Source organism: Sciurus carolinensis, chromosome 3 (assembly GCF_902686445.1).
Source record: "Sciurus carolinensis chromosome 3, mSciCar1.2, whole genome shotgun sequence".
Lineage (NCBI taxonomy): Eukaryota > Metazoa > Chordata > Mammalia > Rodentia > Sciuridae > Sciurus > Sciurus carolinensis.
This window is the reverse complement of record NC_062215.1, coordinates 37,387,585-37,402,951: the sequence shown is the minus strand read 5'-3', so window position 1 is coordinate 37,402,951 and position 15,367 is coordinate 37,387,585. Positions and strand designations below refer to the sequence as shown.

At 41.5% G+C, this 15,367-nt stretch overlaps 1 protein-coding gene across 1 annotated transcript; it reads right to left on the bottom strand.

Annotated features, from left to right (window-relative positions):
* Positions 1–13,212: 13,212 nt before the first annotated feature.
* On the bottom strand, positions 13,213–15,014 carry LOC124980480 (C-C motif chemokine 3-like 1). Its single transcript, XM_047546061.1, has 3 exons — positions 14,848–15,014; positions 14,082–14,196; positions 13,213–13,715 (listed from the first exon to the last, which is right to left on the bottom strand). The coding sequence occupies exons 1-3, from the start codon at positions 15,011–15,013 to the stop codon at positions 13,625–13,627; spliced, it is 372 nt and encodes a 123-aa protein (XP_047402017.1). The 5' UTR covers position 15,014; the 3' UTR covers positions 13,213–13,624.
* Positions 15,015–15,367: the final 353 nt, after the last annotated feature.

Below are 15,367 nucleotides of genomic sequence, written 5' to 3'. Positions count from 1 at the left end.
ATATCCTGCTACTTTACTGAATTTGTTTATGAGTTTTAGAAGTTTTCTGGTGGACTCTTTTTGGTCCTCTAAATGTAGAATCATGTTGTAGGTAAATAGGATAGTTTGAGCTCTTTTTTTTTTTTTTTTTCCTTTTCATATCCATTTAATTTCTTTCTTTTGCCTAATTGTTCAGGCTAGAGTTTTAAGGACCATGTTGAATAGAAGTGATGAAAGAGGGCATCCCTGTCCTGTTTGAGTTTTTAGAGGGAATGCTTTCAGTTTTTCTCCATTTAGAATGATGTTTGCCTTGGGTTTAATGTGTACAGTTTTTCGAATGTTAAGGCATGTTCCTACTGTTCCTAGTTTTTTTAGTGTTTTGAATAGGAATGGATACTGCACTTTGTCAAGTGCTTTTTCTGCATCTACTTGAGATAATCATGTAATTCTTGTCTTTAAATCTATTGATGTGGTGAATTATGTTTACTGATTTTTGTATGTTGAACTGAATCCCTGAGTTGAATCCCACTTGATCATGTTGCACTATTTTTTTTAAAAATATGAACAGCCTGCCTTTATTTTATTTATTTTTATGTGGTGCTAAGGATTGAACCCAGTGCCTCACATGTGTTAGGCAAGTGCTCTACCACTGAGTCACAACCCCAGCCTTGGTGCACCACCTTTTAAATGTGTTTTTATATTCAATTTTCCAGTATTTTATTAAGAATTTTTGCATCTATATTCATCAGGGATATTGATTTGAAGTTTTCTTTCCTTGATGTGTCTTTGTCTGTTTAGTGTCAAGGTGATACTACCTTTGTAGAAAGAGTTTGGAAGGGTTCCCTCCTTTTCTATTTCATGGAATAATTTGAGGAGGATTGCTGTTAGCTCTTCTTTGAAAGTCTGCAGAACTCAACTGAGAATCCATCTGGTCTTAGGCTGTTCTTTGTTGGTAAGTTTTTGATGGCATCTTCAATTTCATTGCTTGAAATTGATGTGTTTAAATTTTCTGTGTCCTCCTGATTCAATTTGGGTACATCATATATCTCTAGAAATTTGTCAATGTCTTCAGGTTTTTCTATTTTATTGGAATATAAATTATCAAAATAGCTTCTTATTATCATCTGTATTTCAGTAGTATCCCTGGTGATATTTCCTTTTTCAACACAGATTTTAGTAATTTGTGTTTTTTTCCCACTTTCTCTTGTTTATTTTGGCTAAGGGTTCATCAATCTTATTTTTTCAAATAACCAACTTTTTGTTTCATTCACTTTTTGAATTTTTTTTTTGTTTGAATTTCATTGATTTTGGCCCTGATTTTAATTATTTCCTATCTTCTGCGTTGGGTGTTGATTTGTTCTTCTTTTGCTAGGTCTTTGAGATGTAATATTAGGTTGTTTACTTGGTGACTTTCTATTTTTTTTTTTTTTTTTTTTGCGGTACTGGGGATCGAACTCATGTCCTTGTGCTTACAAGGCAAGCACTCTACCAGCTGAGCTATCACTCCAGCCCTCTATTTTTTTAATGAATGAGCTCAATGCAATGAACTTTCCTCTTAGAACCATTTTCATAGTGTCCCAGAGATTTTGATATGTTGTGTTGCTATTCTCATTTACCTGGAAATATTTCTTTATTTCATCCCTTCTTTCTGCAGTTATCCATTGGTCATTCAATAACATATTTTTTAGTTTCCAGGTTAGAGTAGCTTCTATTTTTTATTTTATCATTTATTTCTAATTTCATCATATTACAATATGATAGAATGCAAGGTATTATCTATATTTTTTGTATTTGCTAAGAGTTGCTTTGTGGCCTAAGATATGGTCTATTTTAGGGAAAGATGTGCTGCTGAGAAGAAGCATATTTAGTCATTGACTGATGAAATATTCTATATATGTCTGTTAAGTGTAAATAATTAATTGTATTTTTTAGTTCTATAGCCTCTTTATTTAGTTTTTGTTTGGAGGATCTATCCAGTGATGAGAGAGACATGTTAAAGTCACCCACTATTATTGTGTTGTGATCTATTTGATTCTTGAAATTGAGAAGGGCTTGTTCAATGTACATAGATGCTCCACTGTTTGGGGCATAAATATTTATGATTGTTATGTCTTGCTGATGTACAATTCCCTTAAACTGTAAAATCGCCTTCTTTGTCCCTTCTGATTAACTTTGTCTTGAAGTTCATTTCATCTGATATAAGGATGGAAATCCTGCTTGTTTACACAATCCAAATGAGATATGTTTTTTTCCATTCTTTCACCTTCAGTCTGTGGATGTCTTTGCTTATGAGGTGAGTCTCTTGGAGACAGCATATTGTTGAGTTTTGTTTTTTAATCCAGTCTTCAAGTCTGTGTCTTTTGATTGATGAGTTTAGGCCATTAATATTCAAAGTTATTATTGAGAAGTGACTTATATTCTTGGTCATTTTGGTTTATTTCTGACTTTTTTATGGAAAAGTTTTTCTTTATTTTGTAAAAAATAATGTTTGACTATGTTTACTTTTTCAAGGCAATGCAAGAACAATACTAAACATCTGAGTAAAATGTATCCTGCTTTATGAGCTATAATTGTTGAAAATGCTGAAGACATACTGCTCACTGAAAGTAGACTATGGGATTCAATTACAAAACAGAAGATGTAAGAGTAAATGCACAACTGAATAGTCATGAAAAATAGGGGATTAATCTAAATATTCTGTTTAAAAATATTAAATTCAAGTTATACAGAAATTTTATGCATAAAAATCATTGTATAATCAGAATGACTAATCAGAATGGCTCTAAATGATCACTTCTGAAGAACAAATATTAACTTTAGTTAAATTTTTAACTTCCCTTTTTCAAAGTAATTTCAAAACTGCACTATTCAAATTCAAATATTTTAACGCTATTTTAACAATTCATTCCAAAGACACGCTGTGTAGTTCTTATTACTGAAATCTTTCTGTGGTGTATATAAATAAATCTGCTAATGGAAAAGAGTAACAAAAGCCAACTTAGGAAAGAAAATGGCTCAAGTAAATGAGAGCCAGAGTGTGATCTCAAATTATTGTCTTTTCCCCTCCCCATCATTTCTTTTTGTGATGTCCTGAGGCTAAGAGCAACTGCAGGCAGATTACCTTGATCTACTCTTCCTCTCTGATCTCTAATGGCTATAATGCACTGCAGGCAAGTGCTGATCCCACCCTCTCCACTCACCAAACAGGACCTGGGCTACAAGAAGTTGCATTACAAAAGTACCTAGAGTCTACAACGTTTCAGCAACAAAAGAGACCTCTCTCTCTCTAATGATTACTGTGCTGTACTGTCTGTCACCTTAATACCAATTAACTATATAAATAAAGTTAAAAAAAAAAAAGAACCCAAAAAACAGAAAATCAAGCTACCCGTAGACAATCCTTTAAAAGTTGGGAAGATGAGAAGTAAATAAAGCCCCAACCATTCAAAGTCTCCCTTCCTCCATTCCGACTTCACACCATTCATTTTTCCCATAATAATCCTAAGCATAAACATAAACTTTCCCTTCTGCATCAGGAAACAGTGTCACTTATGGGTATCAAAGGTATTGAAAACTCTGAGACAAACAGGAAGTGCCAAGTCTACCATTTTTATCCATCAGACTGGTCTCTGTCATTTTCAGTTCCCACATCCAGAGTGCTAGAAGTTTCTGGAGGAGGCAGCTTAGAGTGGCTGACCTGCCTCGCTGCTGCTGTGGGGATGGTCAGGAAAGGCACCACAGCACACAATGGAGTCCTCTTCAGCTTTATCACTCGGTGGGGTGTAGACTTCTTGTCAGAGAGCAGCACCTTTGCTGGAGGCGGGTGTGGGGCTCCATTTTCAGCACTTCTGGCCCCACGTGAAGCCTGCGAGTGGCCAGATGCCCCAGTGCCACAGGGTTCACAGAGCGCTGAGCTGGATATTTGTCTAGTTTCTGATGCTATGTTATGTTCTATACATAGTTTTCATTAATATCACTTTTTCATGGACACTTTTCATCTCAGTATATTGACATCTATGGTACAGTCATTCTTTTCAGTGATTTCATTTATTATGTAGCTATACCATGATGTTGCAAACTGTTCCTCTTTGGAAGAATGTTTTTCCCCTTGGTTGGTTTTATAACTAAAGCTACAAAGAACATATGTATGCCTACACCTTTAGAAATAAAGGTATATATATATATATATATATATATGTGTGTGTGTGTGTGTGTGTGTGTGTGTGTGTGTGTGTGTATGTGTGTTTTCAGAGAGTGTTTCTTGAAATAGATTCCTAGAAATAAGATAGTTTGATGGAAGAGTACGTATAGTTTAAAATTTGCTGGATACTGTGTCATTGTCTTCAAAAACTCTGAAAAACACTTTTATAAAATAATCATTGTTTAATAAAATAGTGTTTTATCTTCAACTTTCTGGAATACAAAACTGTGGTTACAGTTATGGTCATTTCCTTTCTTCTGACTTCCCCCTTCAGATTTTCCTACTTCCTCAACCCCTGCCATTTTTCCAACCAGAGTTTCTGACTTTGCCACAAAACAAAGACAATAGAACCACCAAAATTCTAAGACTGGTTTGCTTGAAAAAATTTTTCATTACTATTTCACACTGATGAACACAGAAATGGTAAATAACATTCTGTAAATATTTGATGGTTGATGGTTTTAGAACAAAGTTCTTTAGAAGAAGATAAACAACTATTCACCTACACTGTGCGTAAGTGTCAACCACTGGGTGATGGGCGGGGTTTGGGGAGGAGGTGTGTGGAGAGCATTGTGGGAATCTCTTCAGCCAGAGACCAATCAAGAGCACATAGAAATGCATCACAAATTTTAATGAAACTGAATAAATCAATAGTTAGGTTAAGAGTCCAAGATGGCAACTCACCCATAGTTGAGATAGGTTCAGGAGCTGAAGGAACAGTCTCAGGGCTCACTTGTGTCCCTGCTCCCTAATCGACCTATAGATACACCTGGGTTCTTGTCACTTCTAGATCACTCAGAAATTTAGTTCTGAGATCAGTGACATACTTGACTCCAGACCTGGTGGAGTTGACACAGATCTCCAGCCTCTTTAGTTTGGGGTCTTTGAAGAGAGACAATTATAAACATTGAGGAACCGGAGAAGGAGTTCCAGGTCTCACACACCTCTGCAGCCCCTCTGCCTTGGGAAGCTAAGCTCAGGTTTGGTCCCCTTTCTCAGGACTACTTCCCCAACCTTGGATTCTTAGACCTTTCCAGAATGACTTGGGGTGTTTCTTCAGGCAGCTTTTCCTCCTATGGCTTTCTCCTTTCTTCCCTCTGCCAGGGGCAACACTTCCTTGACTCCCTACAGGCCCCAGGCCAGACCAGAAGACACGTTGATGGCCTGAGTTCTGCATGAAAGGCTGGGGACAGGTGCCCTAGGACAACCTTCACCCGCCTCTTGGTGCCTTTACAGTCTGCTCCCACTCCACATCCTGTGGGCACTGTCCCTGCATATCCTGCCTCTTTGTGGAAATGGGCAGGAGGACCTGCTCTTACTTGGCACTGGCTGTTGGTTTCATAACTGTCACCTAACCACTTTGCTAGAGGTCAGTGGGGATCAAAGAAAAAAACAGCAGATCCTTGGGGCCCTGGGCCAACTCTGAGGGAAAGGGCAGGCAGAGCCCGAGTCATTTTCCATTGGAACAAATAAGCCAGTTAACTTCTGTCCAGTGATAAAGTCAGAAGAAAGTAGGTGAAGACAGCTCTGTTCAGGGGTAAGGATCTGGGGGTGAGGAGAACTGGAAGGAGGCTGCAGATTTCTTGGTTCACCATTTTCCACCTTCTGCTTCTTTTTCTGCCTTCATCTAGGTTTGGTCTCTATCTCCCACCACAGGAAATACTGCTAATTGAGCAGTCTGCCTCTCATTCCACTTCTACTAGGGGAACTTTAAAAAGAGATTTTTCCAGTAAGAGATCCACCCTGTCAATCTTCTGTGAATGGGAATCGGGGTGAGTTTATTACTCAGCTGCACACTGGGAAGCAAGTGTAGCTGGATTCTGCCTCTTCTTGAAACTTGTTCAGTTTTCCCATTTCCTTGATGGAACGAGACTCAACAACCCTCCCCTGAGGTATATAGAATAGAAAGTTTTTGGAAAAGAAAATAAAAGTCACCTGAACAGAAAACCCAGGGCATTTTGAAAATCTCTTGGGAAGGTCTGTTTCACTTGAGTACCTTCATCCACTTGATGACATCTGACCCAAGCCATAGAGTGGGGGAACTACAAAAGGCAGACTCTTAAGAGGGGACCCCAGAACAGAGAGGATGGTAAGTAAAGAGGACATCCAGGGTCCAATAGTGCAGGAAGAATGAGCAGGGGCTGGGCACTCTGTCACCAGCCCCCTCCTGGGGTCCAAGTTGTGTCCTCTTCTATTAATAGGAAAGCCCTGGGCCACAGGGGAATGGAGATGGGGGAGACAGTAGAGGAAGTTTTTAAGCACAATGATGTCTTGTTGACTTGCACGTGCAAGGGGGTCTTGGGTAACCACAGGGCCTGGGGTATTTGCAAGAATAGTTCAAGTGCTCGCTTGCCTCCGGGCTGTTTATGGGGAAGTGGTTTCCCCAGTGAGAGGAGGTGAGATATTGGTGTCATCCCAGGACCACACTTAGCTCGTTCCTTCTCACTAGAGCTCAGTAGTCATAGTTTCCCCTGGCAGAGCAGAAACTTCTGTGCTTGTCTACAGTTGTTCTAACTGCACAGATGTGATCATGCAATGATGCCACAAGTCCTGAGCACAAGCCAAAATGAAACCACACCCAGGGGGGCAGAGCTGCATTATGAAGCCCGGACCGTAGGAGTGAGGGGTATACAGCCAGTTTTCGGAATCTACTTCTTAAAGAGCGATTCTTGAGGACCCTAAACTGCACTCACCAAAGGATATAAAAATGTATTCGGTATGGGTGTTAATAGGCATGAGGAACCTTAAAATGTTCTTAACCTTTGACCAAGAAGGTCCATGTCTAGAATCAGTTTCCTATGTAAACAAATCCAAATATGGAAAAAGTCTTACGCATAAAAACAGTTGATTTTCAGCATATTTACAGCAATTTAAAATTAGACGTGACTTACATCAGTTACAAGATGAAAATGGCTAAGAAAATTATATTTTCACTCCATTGCCTAGTAGGCACGCTTTATAACATGAGAAATGCATAGCTTTTAATGATATGTTTTAAAAACCCAAGATGCAAATTGGCTTATTTTAGTCAAGACCCACCAAGGATCTGGGGATATGTTCAATCCCACATAATATTTCCTATAGATGCTGGTCTCAAGATCAAGGGGGGATCAAAGCTGCAGGCGTACGGTATCTCCTCTCAGCTGCCTCTTTGCCTGTCCAATTTTTAAGGACTTCTCTTTCTTCCTCAGTGTAGGTGGTCTCTACTGATGACTCATTGTTTTAAAAGTCTCCCTCACTTCCCTGATCCCACCTTCTGCGTGGATAGAGGAGGTGGGGGGCCAGTACTGCCTCACTTCATGTGCTCTTGAGAGGGTATGTAGCCCCATTTCCTTGTGGTTGCTTGACACCGTGAAGAGCTTCGTGTCTATTTAGTTCAGATTTGGGTGATATACATTTATGGGGCAACAGGAAATACATGAGTTAACCTTCTTGAAAACCAAGTAATTCAGGGGGTTGGAGGACTAACGATTTTTAATCAAGAGAGTAAAGGAGAATTGTTCCTTGTATCCAGTGTTACTGCTCTTCGTAGATCAAAAAAAAAATCAACAAGAAAAAGACAAAACACATTATAGTGAAAATGTGTTTCTCCTGACCCAAATCTATTCTCCCTCCTTCCCAATGCCAGAAAACCATGCTTCCCTTCCTAATAATTCTCAGACTTTAAGTCTATGTGAAATTCACTCAACCCACAGATCCAAGTATGTGCCCCCGATTAACTTAAGCAAAACTGTGAAACTCATCCCCATAACCACGGTGATTGGTTAGGAGCTGGGTTCCTAAGTCAGTCGAATCTGAAAGAATCTAAGTGTTTTTAAAAAAAAAAATTAAAAAAAAAAAACATGAACACAGACTCACTCTTCTCTGTTAAGAAAACAAAAACAAAAATAAAAACAATTCTTCATGATTTATGTAACCCTGGTAAATGCTAGCAGCCACTCTGGGACTCTGACATGGAAGGGTTGTCATCCTTGAAAAAATGGTAAGACACCATGTCCCTGAAATACCATTGCCAAGAACGTAGGCCCAGATTGGAATGTCCAGACAAATTCTATTTTGATGGACAATGACTTTCTCTTCCTCACATATACTGAACAGTAGTGGTATCTATAGATACGCCAGGGCGGCTTATCCTTCAAATGCTGGTCATATAAGAAACAAAGCAAGCTAAGCTAATGACGTCTCTGCTTCTGTCGTCTGACTTACAAACCCTCTCTCCCCGTGGTAACTGGTGTGGAGTTGAGGGCATCCTGGAGAAGGCATGTGCCTCTCACCAAGCCGGCTGCTGCTGGACACGGTGTTGTGAGGGGCAAAGTTGCTTTTTTCTGGTGAAGCGCTGTCAGGGACAGAGGTCCTAAACTGTCTAGTCTGTTGTCACTAGACTTTCTGGAATAGCATCATGAGGGACGGAGGCTACTTAGCAAAACACCACGTGGGACAGAGGTGCTATCTGTCCAACCTGTCACCAGTGAACCTGCCCTGTGAGCATTTTCCCATAAACCTTCCAACTTACCCTTCATCTCCAGGTATGTTCTTGGGTCTCTTGGCAATCTGGCCCACAAGTGCAACTGAGTTATGGAGAGTACAAAGAGAGATACTGAAAGAGAAGACCACAGAAACTGTGGGGTCCCACGGGGCTGCTTCATGCCCCCTTGCCTAGGGCCAGAGCCACCTCTGTACACTTCAGTCTTGGGCCTATAAGGTTTGTTTACTCAAAACTTTGAATTAGATTTACTTGTTTGTTTCCCCCCCTTGAAACTGCCAGTGTCCTAAGATGTGCAGAAACCTAGACCTGTTCAGAGATACTGGCTCTGTTAAGAGTCACAGGCTCTGGCTGAAAGGTGGAAAGGAAGATAGGAGGTCATCAAGCAGGAGTGGCTTCTAAATTTTGGTGTGCATCGGAATCACCTGGAGGCTTTTTAAAACTACATGTTGTTGAGGCGCACTCCCTAAAGGCTGGAAGGGGGCTTAGAACTTGCATTTCTAGCAAGTCCTTAGGTGACAGGTGTGCTGCTGCCTGGGCACCTCCTTTTGAGAACTGCCATCAGCACATAACATTGAGGCTGCTGGTTGAATCGTGACCTGTCATATTTTGGTGCTAAGGTCCTGTGCCAAATACCACGGCTGCAGCTTTAAGGAATTTGATAGGAGAGATTCTAAATATTGGAATTTAAAAGCTACTTCTCACATCCACAAATAAGATCCTTTAAGATAGAATTTAGAGGGCTGGGGATATAGCTCTGTTGGTAGAGTGCTTGCCTCGCAAACACAAGACCTTAGGTTCAAATCCCCAGCACCATTTAAAAAAAAAAAAAAAAAGAGCTCAGATTACTTTGAAATGGGCTCATCTGAAATCAGAAAAGGAAAAAAAATCTGCGTTTCTGACACAGGCTTTTACACTCTGTGGACTGAGAACCCAGTAATCTGGAGTCTTGCAGTGCTGTAAATGCAGATTTTTCTAGTCTAAGGTAAGGTTTCTCGCGGCAGAAACAAGGAAGCAAGAGACTTAGGAGTTACACCTGGGGTCCAACTGCAGCGCTGACTCTCCCTCCTCACCCTTTCCTATGAAATCAACAATTAACCCTTTATGAGGGTATAAGAAGGATGTAGCTTCGGGCCTGGGGTCAAATATTTATCACTCCCATATACAGTCCCACACCTCCATATGCGGAAGAGTGAGGTGCACCTCCACAGGGTCCAGGATGGAGCTCCAAGGCTCTCCCCAGGACTGGGATCTAGTGGTGACTACCATACTGGGCTCTGTGCTAAAACGTGCACATTCCCAATCCAGTTAAAGTGTAAATCCTATGACATGACTACCTCTCGGCTTGTGGTTACCTAGCTCAAGAATGGATCAGAAGCAAATAGATTAAAAGTCTATTATGGAAAGGGAATCACATTGCCATACAAACCACAAGACCAGCCTCAAATAGTCACTGATTGCTCAACAACTAAGGAAAACCCCCGGGCTCTGAACCCCACAGACAGGAAGGAAACAGCCCCCAGGAAGCAGGTCCCCCTCTACAGGGGTAATGTCCCCAGGGAGGAGAGCTTCAAAGCGGCCTGAGCAGTTGACCAGGGATCTCAGTCTGGTCTTAAGTCTGAAATGTCTGAGGATCTGGTTCCCCAGGCAGTTCCCCTCCCTGTGCCCTAACAGGGGTCTCTATTCTGTGAACTCTGTACACATCACTTGTATTTAGGGAATATTGGACACTGCTAAACTTCTCATTCAGTTGTAGGTTTTTGGACCTCAAGAACTAGTTCAGTGCATACAGGGAGATTTTGTATGATCCCAGATTATTTTTTCCAAAAGCTAATGAAGGTGACATCTTCACTACTATGGGAACAGATGCTGCACCTCCTGTTCCATGGACAGTAACTTCACACTTACCAGGGGTGTGGATGGTAATGGTGTAGGGGAGTGGGGCCCCTCACAATGGAAGGGGATTGTGAAATGTGGCAAGGGAGAAGTTGTGTGTGTGTGTGTGTGTGTGTGTGTGTGTGTGTGTGAAAGAGAGAGAGAGAAAAAGAGAGAGAGAGAATGGGGTAGGGGGACAAAAGAAAGCCTCCATCGAAAGCACTTGTTTTTGGCTTCCTTCTCATTACATAAAAGTCATCACGGCATCAAATCTCATAAGCCAGGTGAGCTCTGTCCTCTCGGTGTCAACTCAGAATCCCAACCAGAGAGTGGTTTCAACAGAGGGACTATCACCCATCAAATGGGAGGAGGATAAGGTGAGACCAGAGAGATAAGCAATACAAGCTTATTGAAAAATAAACCAAAATTTACAAGAGCAGAAAAATGAAATCTCTACTTCTTTACAAAAATGTACTCTAAGCAACTACAGTTAGCTATTTGATGTGCATCTTTTCCAACTGTTTGCCTATATAAATATATATGTATATATGGATTTTTAAAGTAAAAACAAAAATAATATGTATAGTTCTGGATCATATATTTAGATCATATATACTAGATGTAAATGGGTACACCTTTTACACTTAATATTATGGACACATTGCGTAGATAGAGATGTGTGTTAGTCTTTGTATTGACAGCAGACTATTCTATGGATGGGGATCTTAATTCTCTACTAATTTAATATCCTACTAATGATTGGTTCTTTTTTTTTTTAAACTAACCATGCTGCAAAAAATATCCTTGTGTCTACATATTCCTATTCTTTGGCAGTATTTCTATAAAATAAATTCCTGAAAATGAAATCAGATCAAACAGCATGTTTTGTTTTGTTTGTTTGTTTGTTTGTAGTACCAGGGATTGAACCCAAGGCCTCACTCATACTAGACGAGAGCTCTACCACCGAGCTACATCCTCAACCCTAGTATGTGGGTTTTAATATTTGCTTAGTAGTATTTAGTGAAATTTTAAAGGATTCGATTGCTATAATTCTAAACAATTTTGGATATAAAAATTAGATTATTTTGAAGATGAAATAATTGTGGTTCATAAAAATTAACATATTTTATTTTCACACATCTTTTGAATTTCTCCTTCTTTTGAAAAAAGGACTCTAGCTCAGTGCATATTTCTTATACTTTATAACTGTAACCCAAGGAATCCATTTGTTAAATAACTTGCCTTTCATAGTAAATTTATAAACAGAAATCTGCTACACATAGAGCCTGAGCCCCACAACATTAGCCATTTATTTTGTGGAATATGGTATACCTATTACCCCATGCATATATGTGCCACATTTGGGAAGGAGTGGTGAATCCTGTTAACTAAGTCAGTGTTCTTAGCCCTTAACCTGCACGTGGCACTGCTGGTAAACTTGATAAAAACATCAGTTCTCAAGTTCAATCCTAAGCACTCTTATGGGTGTGGCTTTAGAACTGTTGCTTATGATTTAAGTATAGGTAGATCACATCTAGGGAAATCACTTGATCAGTGTTTAACAGCAATAGTATGTAGTTAAATGAAAGTCTAGTTTGGGAACTCAGTTGTGCCATTTACATGCAGCGTGGTCTTGGACAAATTGCCTTACTCTTCTGGAGCTCTGATTCACTTGTCTGCCAAATGGAGATGTTAATAGTACTACCTAAGCTGTATTATTGCATTAGTAGGATCAAATGGATGATACATAAAAAGCACATGACCTTGAGTGAGCCTCAAAAATGTTAGCAATTTCTTATTAATAAAGCTTTATTTATTGTAAGTAAACACAACAAAATACTCTGCCTAATGGTATCTAAAGGATATGGAAATGACAACCCCCAAAACTGTGGAGCCTGGGAAGAGGGACAGAGGAAGAGGGCAACACACTGATAATGCTGATCCTTTTCTAGCGACCAGACAATCCCTGGGAAAGAAGCAAACATCACCCACTGACAAGACAATCCCTGGGAAGGAGATATCCATCAAGCCTAAAATGACAGTCTCTAGGAAGAAGCCAAAACATTGAGACTTCCCCAGATAGATCCTTTCCCAGTGATAGTACAAGAGACCCTGGAGAGAAAGAGAAGTGCTGAATTCTGAACCCCTCCATCCTTGCCCGGTAAAAACAAATTTCAAATTCTCATAACCTGTTTCCTGAATGCCCAAACTCAGATGTTCTGATAAAGTCTTCAATGGTTAAGTCATCTCCCAGTGCATAACCTGTTTAAACCCAGACCTCCCTGTATCAGGGCTATTTTCCATCCAGAAAGTGAGCCCTCCAATGCCTGACCCTGCTACTGAATAAAAGGCACAGCCGATCCACGAAGACTGCTCCCATACCAGTAATTTGTACTTTCATTATGGTGCTGAAACCATTTTGGTTATTTTTGCTTACAGTATCCATTCAGAGAGTGAATTTTCCTACAGCAGCTACATTACGAGTTATAAAATATTTGTAGTTTGGAATGTTCCAGAACTGTGCCTCCCATGTAAAGTGGAGTGAGGGCAGTAGCCCCATTCTTCTCCCCGCAAGTCCCTCCAAGTCACATCTTCCTATTATTCACCCTTATTCCTCTTAACCAGTGATTCTGATTTTCTGGAAAACAAACACAAACTTAATGCCAGTTTTCTTTTTAAAAGAGCATCTTTATTATTTCACCAGCTGGACACAGCCCGGAGCCAAAGGACCCACTATGTATCTGTCAGTTTGACGACTTTGAGACCATGTCTGCCTGGAAGAAGCTGATGACAGCCACTCGACTGTCACCAAACAGTGTGAGCAAAGGGGGAAGGGGTGAGTGGTAAAGAAGGTGCTCTGGGATCTTTTGGAGCAAAACAGTCACAAAATGAAATGAAAATTGAAATAAATTATAAAAATTAAATAATATAAATAAATAAAAATTTAAGTTAAGAGTGAGGCTGTTTAGCAACAACCAGCCCATAGGAGAGGTAGCTATGGAGTCACAGGGATGTTTCCAAGACACAGGCTCCTGCTCCCCAAGGTCCCACGGAGGTCACTGGGTTCCTTGCTGCCTCCAAGCCACTCAGGCATTCAGTTCCAGATCAGTGACGTATTCCTCGACCCAGGCCTCACTGGGGTCAGCACACACTTGCCGGCCTCTCTTGGTTAGGAAGCTGCGGGGAGAAACACAGGATCAACACATCTTGGGCTCATGGTGGTCCCTCCATCCCAACCCCTGTCCTGGGCAACTCAGAAATGCTCTGCCTATGTCACTCTAGAGAGTCTCCCTCACCAACTCAAGAGCCTCTCAGAGGATCCTGCCACCTCCTTCTTCTTGTCCCTTCTCTCTGGGATGGGGCAGCCTCCCTCACTCTGGACCCCAACCCCCGACCTCCACCACCAAGTCAGGTCACATCTGAAGAGCTGAATCCTACATATGCGATAGGCCCCACAAGATTGGGCCTGTCTAGGATTGCTCTTCTGGCCTGTCTGTGCCCTTGTGGACTGTCCCCAAGGGTGCGCAGAGCACTAGCACTTACATGACACCTGGCTGGGAGCACTGGCTGCTGGTCTCAAAATAGTCAGCTATGAATTTGCGTGGAATCTGCCGGGAGACGTAGGAAAAGCAGCAGGCCGTTGGGGTGTCAGCGCCAACTGTGGAGAAAAGGACAGAGTGAGTTCAAGTCGTCATTCAGAAGGAAGGCAGCCAGCGGCCGCATCCTGAGAGGGTGAGGAAAAGAGCCCTGCGCAGCTGGGGGCTGGAGACCAGGTCTCAGGAAGGCATTTGGGCATTTCTACCTAGAAACCTCCATGTCTCTGTCTTCCTGTCTCTTCTCCTTTCTGACTCTTCACTGTGGGCTTTCTTTTCCTGTGTGATTTGATAGCCAAGCAGATTATTCTCCTATCTCTCTTCAGGGAATTTTGTTTGGTTCAAGAAATCATACCCCAGTAAAAGAGAAGTCTGGGACATCTATCTTAAGACATCCTGGGGAGACCTGAGTGGTCTGGTAAATGAACCAGGTCTGGATTTTGCCACTTGCAAACTCAGTTGTTTAGAGCTCCATTTTTTCCCCCCTGTCTGTACAAAGAAGTACCCCCTGCCCCCACCCTGACTCTCAGAACTGGGGACTAGGAGCTAAGACCCCTTGTAAAGACGAAAAGTCCTTCAGAGAAAGATCAAGGCATTGTGTAGCCCTTTAAGAAGTTTTCTCTTTTCTCCTGGGTTCTTGAGACCACAAGAAAAGACTGATGTGGTCTCCCTATGGCCAGAGAGTTGGGACGCCCACCACAGCAGGGTGAACTCACGTGGTGCGGAGAAGACCTGGTCGCAGAGAGCCATGGTGCAGAGGAGGACAGCAAGAGCAGCCGTGGGGACCTGCATGATGTTGAGCGAGTGATGGAATGTGGTTTCAAGTGTCAGTAGATCCAAGAAGGGTCTGGGTACTCGCAGTTGCCTGTGTCCTTCTGGCATCTGAAGCCATCTCCCCTTCTCTTTATAGGCAGCCCTGGCGGGTGGGGAAGTGGAATCTGGGGGTTCCAGGGGAAATTTTTAAGCATAGTAATGCTGTCATGCAGTTACACAACTCAGGGTCCTTGGTGACCACAGGAGCTCAGGATATCCAAGAATAGCATCTCTGAGCTGTAGGTCTCAGTTCTCAACTCATGACCTGCTCTGGTTTCTTTTGGGGGAAATGGTTTCCCTGTGAGAGGGAGGAGAGGGGTGTCTGTCCAGAGCTATTCTTAGCTGGTCCTTTCTCATAAGAACTTATTTATGAATGTCCTTTCCATTCCTGTTCCTTCCCACAGAACTGAAATGTGGTGCTTT